Source organism: Gossypium hirsutum, chromosome A06, assembly GCF_007990345.1.
Source record: "Gossypium hirsutum isolate 1008001.06 chromosome A06, Gossypium_hirsutum_v2.1, whole genome shotgun sequence".
NCBI classification, from domain to species: domain Eukaryota; kingdom Viridiplantae; phylum Streptophyta; class Magnoliopsida; order Malvales; family Malvaceae; genus Gossypium; species Gossypium hirsutum.
In genome coordinates, this window is record NC_053429.1 from 5,200,503 (window position 1) to 5,208,746 (window position 8,244).

Here is an 8,244-nt window from a genome sequence, read left to right on the forward strand (position 1 = left end):
TAATGCGTCCTATCTTCATTTAAGAAATAAATTTGTAAGTTAATTTTCTCAACTTATTTTTCTTCTTCTCGTTCTCTTCTTCTTAATATTATACTTCCAAGTAAAATATTCAATCACTTTCATTCGAATATTTGAACACCACCTACAATATCATAAAATCTCTAATCTCTCCCCCCAATTTGTTTCGTTTTCTTTCGCATTTCTATATTTCCAATGAACCAAACCTAAAGGAAAATTTTATGGATTTATTTTTTTAAATATATGTTTCAAATTTTTGGAATATTATATATATTATTTTAAATTTCTAGAATATTATCTAAAACTGGCAAGATAAGCTATGGATAATTAAATATAGCCACAGCCAAAGGTTTTGCTCAATAAACATTTCCTTGCACACGATTGCTAACAACACATGAGCAAAATTTTGAATTCATTTTTGGTAGTAAAAAAATTGAAGCTCCACAAAAACAACCTAAACAAACACTAAATTTGTACTCTCGCCCGGAAAGTTATATAATAGAACCCAATCATCCCAGGCAATTTTTAACCCATCCCTTCAATATTCACAATCATTCGTCTCTATAGATATTGGCCTGCACTTTAGGTTTTACAAGATGGAATACAAATACTGGTTATGTCGCCTGCGGTTGAACTCTAACAAGCTGCCATAAGTGCGATCAGCAACACCAACGAAGAGCGATTCTGTATCTGGGCTAAAGGATATTCCAGCAACCTCACCAAAAAAGTCAATTTCCTGGCACTTCACATGCCCAGACTTGGTGTCGAAGACATGAACGAAGTCAGCTGGCTCAGCCATGGCAAGAAATCGACCATCTGATGTGAACTTGAGAGCTCTAATTGCTCCCATTCTTCCCTTCAATACAGCTAGGGACTGGGATGGTTTTCTTACGTCCCACAATCTGCAAGTTGTGTCCTGATTCCCAGTAGCAAGAATGTTCCCATCAGGGTGCCAAGCTGAAGCAAAAGAATAGTCCAAATGTCCTTCTAAGGTGTCAGTGACCTGCAGCATTGTACAAAATAAATTAGACATAAAAAAGATTTAAACCTCAAAATGCACCATTTATTTGGATGTCCAGCAAGAGTGACATACTTTGCCAGACTGAGCATCGACAATTAGGCAGTCGGTACTGTCTCCAAGGATTGCAAGCAGCTTCCCGTTTGGACTAACAGAGGTATTCTGTTAAGATAACCATAAAAGTAAGAAAAACACCCGAAAAAATGGAAATCTACAGCAAGGATTTGAAGACTAGCACTTACATTTACAGACCAGTCGAATGAGAACCGGTTGAGGGTTGAAAAAGTTTCAGCATCAAAAACTCTGATTTGAGCATCGTTATTTGCAGCCATAACTCTCATTGCACCACTGCAGAAATAAAGAAGATTCAGTTTTCTTTTAAAATGTAGTCAAAGTAATATATTGCTCAAGATAACCAAAATATTTCTCTTTGTTAGACTGCTAAAAAAGGATCAAAATATTTCTTACCTAGGATTGAGGTACACATCCACCGCATTAGTGATCGCATTATCATCAGTGGTTACTTTTGTGGAAAATGCCACTCCCGGTTGATTTATATACTGCCCAAGCAGAAAAATACTCAACAACATGAGCGAAATTGCAAACATAATATTTTATCCCATAAACATTTGTCAAACAAGCAAAACAGATACCTTGCAAATAAGCTCCCCCTGGAAACCACCAGCCACCATTAAATTTTCTTTAACTGTCATAGTGCTAATCTGCACCCTAGAGAGTTGCTGAGATTGTCGTTTCTACAAACATATCAAAATACAAAGTTTATCTCAACTGCTCTTCAAACAAAGCAGCAGAAGTCAAATTAAATTAATCATGGCCATATTCACTAACCAGGTTGGGAACAATTGGCTTAGCCACATTTAGCACTTCTTTGCCCTTGCGTAGCAGTGATGACCAATGCATTACCGAGTAGTTTTGCATGAGGTACACATCTTGCTTTGATGTAGCCCACAACAGATTCCTCAGCTGCATGATAAAAAATAAATTAAACACAATACCATAAACTAATATCAGCATTCTTTCAAGCATGAAAGCAGATAAAAATATCCATCACCTAGATAATTGAAACTAAAATCTTAAATTAGTGTGCATGTGTACAAGACCATACTCTTCCACATAATCCTTTCACCGACAGATAGTAATGTTACTGTTAATTAAAGACTCGATAACTAGCTTCACCACTCAATGGGATGACCCAAACAATTTATAGCCACAATTCAGCCTTCCAACATCCGTGCAACAAGAAGTACGGCCCAATGCCATGGTCAAGAGTATGGATAAAAAAGAAATTGGTAGTTAATAGGAAAGACAAACAAGCATTAATCTTCTTGTGCACATTAATTTCAAAATGAATTACTAGTAACATATTTCTAAGACCATGTAACCACATTTTACCAGCAATAAATGTTGTGAATCCCATACAAAGAGGAAGAAAAGAAAGGGAAAAAGAACTGTCATAAAAAGAAAAATCGGCCGTTGATTGATCATGTATGTCCCCTTTCAGTATGGGAAGCCCCAATTCACTTTCCTCAAATTTCCCACTACATAAATAACAAAATGGAAAACAAAAATTCACAGAGCACAGGTAATGCATTAAAATTTGCAACATTAAACAGAACCATGAAAGAGGTAGACCCATAAATGCAACCAGTGAGTTAGAAGGAACTTTTTGAATTCCATGTCAAAAGAAGGGGGAAAAAAGATAAAAGGTATAGATCAGAACTGTTAATCTCATCCTAAATTAACCTTATTTCCCATACAAAATTCAAGCCCCAATTTACTGCCCTCAAATACCCGTTAAAAAATGGGTAAAAAAATTCACAGATAGTAGGTAATGCATGAAATTTTTGCAAAAAAAAAAAAAAAAGATGAGATAGAAAACCATATGAGAACTATAAAATGACAGAATGTAAAGCACAAAAGACTATCACACAGCTCACAATGATGTGATTAAGTAATCAGGATGAGGATTACTTGGAACAAGCCTAAAGCACAGTTAGCTAATGAAAATATGGCGATATGGCAACACCATGAAAATCTCACGGATCACTTAGAATGATGAGAAGAGAAGATAGAAGCATTAAGCACTCCATTTATAAGCTTAGAAGTATGACTCGATGCAATGACACACAAATATGATACAACATGGATCCCTTGGTAACATTGAAAACCAAACGGTAGAAATGAAAATGCTGTGCTACAGAAAACGGAAAGGGGAACACATTCATGCTGAGTGGCTAATGCATGGAATACTTGCAAAAAGATGATAAAGAGGAAATTGGAGATATCTATATACTAATTGCTACCAACCATAATGCCTAGGGATTACCACAGAGATGCTGACCTAGCAAGGGCCACTCTTTGTAAACACAACATAACCTAGCATCTACTCAAGAACCTAAAAGAGGTTATAGCTCCAGATCTCTATTACACAGTAAAGAAGATAAGAAAATACAAAAACAACAGCAAGAACACAGCAGTAACAATAAATAAGATAAACATCAATCCGATGATATCTATACCTTGATTACAAACGAAAAAGTGCAAAAAAAAATCTGAAAAAAAAAAGAGGGAAACTTTGACTTGCACATGGAACAAACATCTAAGAACAACATGGGCAGCAAATCTAGTAATGGAAATTACCCATGCAGATGAATCTCAGAACAGAATATTAAGTAAATAAAAATATGCAATACTCGTGCAGATGATATTTAACAGCAGTAAATCAGGTAAATGAAATTGAATTATGCATGCAGATGATCCCCAAAAGCAGTAATCAAATAACATAATGCATCTAATGAAACAATGCAGCGTGATGAAAGGCAAATTAAGTATTAAAGCGTGGGACATATAGCTCTAGTCAAATTACTTGCATCGCTACAAGGGCCCTCTAAAATGCTTCCTGTCATACCATAAAAATAATGCATTTTTACCGCGCCAGCTGCTCAAAAATTACTCCAACCTGCTTTAAAGGCAGAAATAAGATAGAAATAGCATTCCTAGATGCCACAGGTTAAATCAATATAAATTAACAGGCAAAAGTAGAACAAATTTGATATTCCTAACAAACCCATAAATTATACAAACCATAAAACTGAACCATACATCCAAAGACAAAGATAAGATCGTAATCCCATCAAACGCAGATATAATCTATATCAAAGGATAACAAAAGGGATTAATCAACACCTAGACTCTTACGAGTAAGATGTAGCTGTCATCTTAGCACCTTGTTCAGATGAGTGTAGGGTGTAGGCGTGTAGCCAGAAGTAAAACCTATGGCAACTCTAGGCGAATGGCTAATCTAGTGTCAAAAATACTACATCCTAGTTCAAAACTCACCAACATCATGAGCCTCAGTGCCTTACAGTTGATGTATACTGAAGCCATGGCATATTACAGATTGTATGGTGAACTCTTCATAGTACATGAAACTGTGCATGTATCTACAAACTACAAACCTAAAGTTCTACTACTATAAATTGCTATTAAATTTCAAAAATAAGCATCGATATCCATAATTACGATGGTACCTCTGCAAATATTGCGCTTTTAAATTTTTACAATTGGTATAACTGTTAGCATGGGCAAGTTATATATTAAACCATCCTTCGCAAATCTGCACAAAAAGGATTCATGTGAATACAAACCCCATCTTGATGCCTCAAGTGGGGTACATAAAAAATCTGAAATTAATAGAAGAACAAGAAAAAGTTGACAACAAAATTTTCAAGTCAAATTGGAATGAAAATATGGCGTCGCTAAACCTAATAGATATCTACAACGTATCACTCTAAAATTAGCTGGCTGCTGCCAAGTTAACTACAAACAAAGGGATAAATAGAAGCCTAAGGTCTCACAGAGTAGCTGCAAACTATGTGCCTCCAATGAAAGGTTCAGGCACAGAGCTATTATAAATTAAATAACAAGGATAAAATGTAATAAAACGACAACAGGAACTGCAAAACTGTGAGACTGCAATATGCAAATAATTGAAGTTCAAACCATTAGCAAAGAATGACAAGTTGAAGGCAGCAAACAGCTCTAGATAACAAAACTAACATATAATTTGGAAGTCTGAATATATCACGTCTCTGATCAACTGCAAGTACATCTAAACCACTACGAAAAAAGAAAGAACGGAGAAAAGCTGTATGCAGAAGGAAACTAAAATTGATAAGCGTTCAAAACATTGAACAAGTGGACTCATTCTATGTTAAAAAAAAAAAGCGAATCCTCTTGACCAGACTTCTCCTAAAGTGGAAACGTCAAGCCAAAGAATGCAGTGCGATGCCTTAACAAGGGAAGGAAATTGCAACAAACAGAAGATCAATAGTAAAAATAACTGAAGGTAATGAGCAGATTCTCTACCTGAAAGTGCACAATTGTAGACTTGACAAGCCTCGTGTTAAACTGAAAGTCATAGAAGGCATTTCCCTTCTCTACGTGCAAGCACTCCTGTCAAGAACAATAAATTGAACCGTTTATTTATTGGTTAAATAGAACCGTTTTTTATCATATGTCATGTCAGAAGTAGAATTAGCGTTTTAGATTTAGCAAGAAACTCAGAAACTGACCTTTTCCATCCCTTCACGGGAACCAGAAAGGCTCTCGTAGTTCTTATACTGTCTCAACCTCGTCTCACGATACTTGTCTCTAGTGAAATTAAGCCTCTCCCAAGGAATTCCTTGTATATCTTTTCCGTTTCTTGCTTCCACAGCTGATGTATCAGTTTTCGGCTTCTTCTGTTTCCGAGTAACGGCCATGCATAATCCAAAAAAGGTTAATAACATATTCTAGAATCTAAATCATTAGAATCAAAGCATAATCGTGAAAGACTTCTAAAAAAAGAACGTACTGATTCGAAATCGTCCTCAAAGTCGGAGTCAAACGAGACAAAATCAGCAGTGTCTCGCCGAGGCTCAGGTTCAGCGAAGAGATCGTCGTGCTCAAAATCATCGAAGTCGTAATAGTCATCGACAATATATTCAAGATCGTCGTTTTGAAAGTGTTCCATTGTTCTACAGTCAGGAAGCAATACAAGAAAGTTTTAGTGAAAAAAAAAACAGAGCGTTTAATGCATATATTACTGAATATCAATCAAAACAACACTGTAAAGAAAAAGGTTGTCAAATAAGGAATTCCACAAGAGAAATTACAAAAAAAAAAACTCATTCTTATGTAAGGAACAATTTAGAAAGGAAAAAGATCGCAGAAATCTATATAAACAAACACTCTTAAAGAAGGAAAAAGACTTTTAAAAAAGAGTCACAGAACAAGTCACTTATAAACGGTTTGCAAAAGTCATTCAAAAACATAAAGGAAATTGAAAAATAATGAATGTGAATACAGAACATACCTCAAAATAATGGTAGACGATAGATCAAGAAGATTCAAAGATCCTTGAATGCAAACGAACAGGCAGAACAAAGGAACACGAATTAAAAAGCACCAAACGAACGGGAATTGTAGCGGTTTTCCCGAGAAACAAACAGATGGAAATATAAACAAGAAAAGCGAAGAAGTTTTAACCACCGTAAGTACAGTTTAGAACTCGATGGAGAATCTAAAACAAAAAATGGAGCAAAAAAAGAACAAGCATTCAAGTGCAATTATGAAGGAAGAATACAGATAGATGCTTTGTTGTTTTAGAGGGTTTAGCGCAAAGGGCAATGGAGACTGTCCCCGTAGCGATACTTATAGCATTGAGCGGTGAAGACGGGGAGGGCGGGTTTGGGTAGGCAACGAGGTAGTGAGACAGTGGACCCCAAGACCGATGGGCTCTAACGGTTAAAAAAATGAAACTAAGACATGGAATGCCGTGTGCTCTGTAAGGGGCCCACTCTCAACTGCCTGAATTTTAGTGGCCAACTTTGCCGCGGTTACGGTAGTTGTGGATATACCTCCATGGGAGTCATTAAATTATTTATTAACATAAATTTATGCTCTAATTTACAATTTTTATCAAATTAATTTTTATTTTTAATTAAATTAAATTATTAATTTTTTTAAAAAAAGTTAAATCGGATTTAACAAAAATATTAATAAAAATATAAATATTATAATGATATTCTCAAAACAACCTACATAACCGTCTATAAATATTATATATATTGATATAATATTATTTATTTTATATATCACGTTAATAAATTTACTTTTTACTTAAAAATTAAAAGAAATTGTAAAAAGTTAGATGTTTTTAAAATTTTACTTTAATATGAATCTCTTCCGAGTATCCCAAATTATTAGTGTAACTTTTTTCTTAGATTTTTTCTTTTTCTTTCTTTAGCCACTTAAGTAAGTTTGGATATATTTAGTAAAATATTTGCCATCTAAGAGAGGGAAAGTATTTTACCTACTGTATACACCAATAAGGTAATAACATTATATTGTTGGGCCCATCTGCCTATGTGCAGTCCACTAGTTACGATATTGTATGCCCACGTGTTTGCCTCACATCTCAACTTTAAAAATCTTGGCGCTCTCTACACTCTCCACGTTGCTAATAGTATTGACGACACGAGTCCCTCGATTTCCCCGTCATATCACGTCGTTAAAGTAAAATGGCTTAACCATGGTTAGTTTTTATGATGGTGGATTGGTTGGTGAGGGGTATTTCGTCCACCGCTTTCTTTCCTTTTTCTTTTGGATTTTGTCCCTTTAGGTCAGTTCGGTCAGTTAAATAAATTAAGGACCCACCATGGGGAGTGGTGCTCTTGAGGGTTTTTTTTAATTTGTATCCAAAGTTTTTATATTATAAGTCAAATTTTAAATTATTATTTAATTTTGAATGTTTTAATTGTGTATTTAAAATATTATTTATTTATTTATTTTCATTAGTCTAACGTTAATTTGAAGATTAAAAGTCAAATGAAACCACTTGTATGACTAAAAGAAATTGTAAATTTAACATATAAACATATTTAAAATATTAAAAAGTGTTATTAAAATTGTGTTTTTAATATATTATGATATATTATTTTATTTTTATATATTATATACTTTAAATCACATAAAAAATCAAAGTTAATAGATTATATTATGCAATAAATTTAAAATATATTAAGGTGCTTCTAAAATTTTTTTTATCAAGTTAAGTTCTGAACTTGACAATTATTCACACATTAGGGTTTAAGTTCTTTTTTGTTCAAGTTAGTCCTTAATATTTTCTTGAAAGTCCTAAAATT

General features: G+C 34.2%; 1 protein-coding gene across 6 annotated transcripts; it reads right to left on the reverse strand.

Annotated features, from left to right (window-relative positions):
* Positions 1-413: 413 nt before the first annotated feature.
* Positions 414-6,897, reverse strand: LOC107962437 (uncharacterized WD repeat-containing protein C2A9.03). 6 transcript variants are annotated; one of them, XM_041114962.1, is made up of 10 exons: positions 6,414-6,897; positions 5,913-6,075; positions 5,632-5,796; positions 5,426-5,512; positions 1,886-2,020; positions 1,690-1,791; positions 1,505-1,596; positions 1,279-1,384; positions 1,112-1,198; positions 414-1,021 (listed from the first exon to the last, which is right to left on the reverse strand). In XM_041114962.1, exons 2-10 carry the CDS (start codon positions 6,069-6,071, stop codon positions 608-610), a joined length of 1,347 nt encoding a protein of 448 aa, XP_040970896.1. In that variant the 5' UTR covers positions 6,072-6,075; positions 6,414-6,897; the 3' UTR covers positions 414-607. The 6 variants fall into 6 exon arrangements, with proteins under 6 accessions (XP_040970896.1, XP_016754325.1, XP_040970900.1 ...); XM_016898836.2 differs by having other exon boundaries at positions 5,632-5,799; XM_041114966.1 differs by lacking the exons at positions 5,913-6,075; positions 6,414-6,897 and adding exons at positions 3,966-4,016; positions 4,588-4,673 and having other exon boundaries at positions 5,632-5,743.
* Positions 6,898-8,244: the final 1,347 nt, after the last annotated feature.

What these genes read in the sequence shown, in the direction of transcription:
- LOC107962437 (XM_016898836.2), bottom strand. Translation starts at nt 6,071, where the DNA reads ATGGAACACTTTCAAAACGACGATCTTGAATATATTGTCGATGACTAT. An exon ending in CCCGTGAAGGGATGGAAAAG is followed by an intron (nt 5,513 to 5,631) that starts GTCAGTTTCTGA and finishes TGTTCTTGACAG; the next exon opens with GAGTGCTTGCACGTAGAGAA. An exon ending in AGCCAATTGTTCCCAACCTG is followed by an intron (nt 1,792 to 1,885) that starts GTTAGTGAATAT and finishes ATATGTTTGTAG; the next exon opens with AAACGACAATCTCAGCAACT.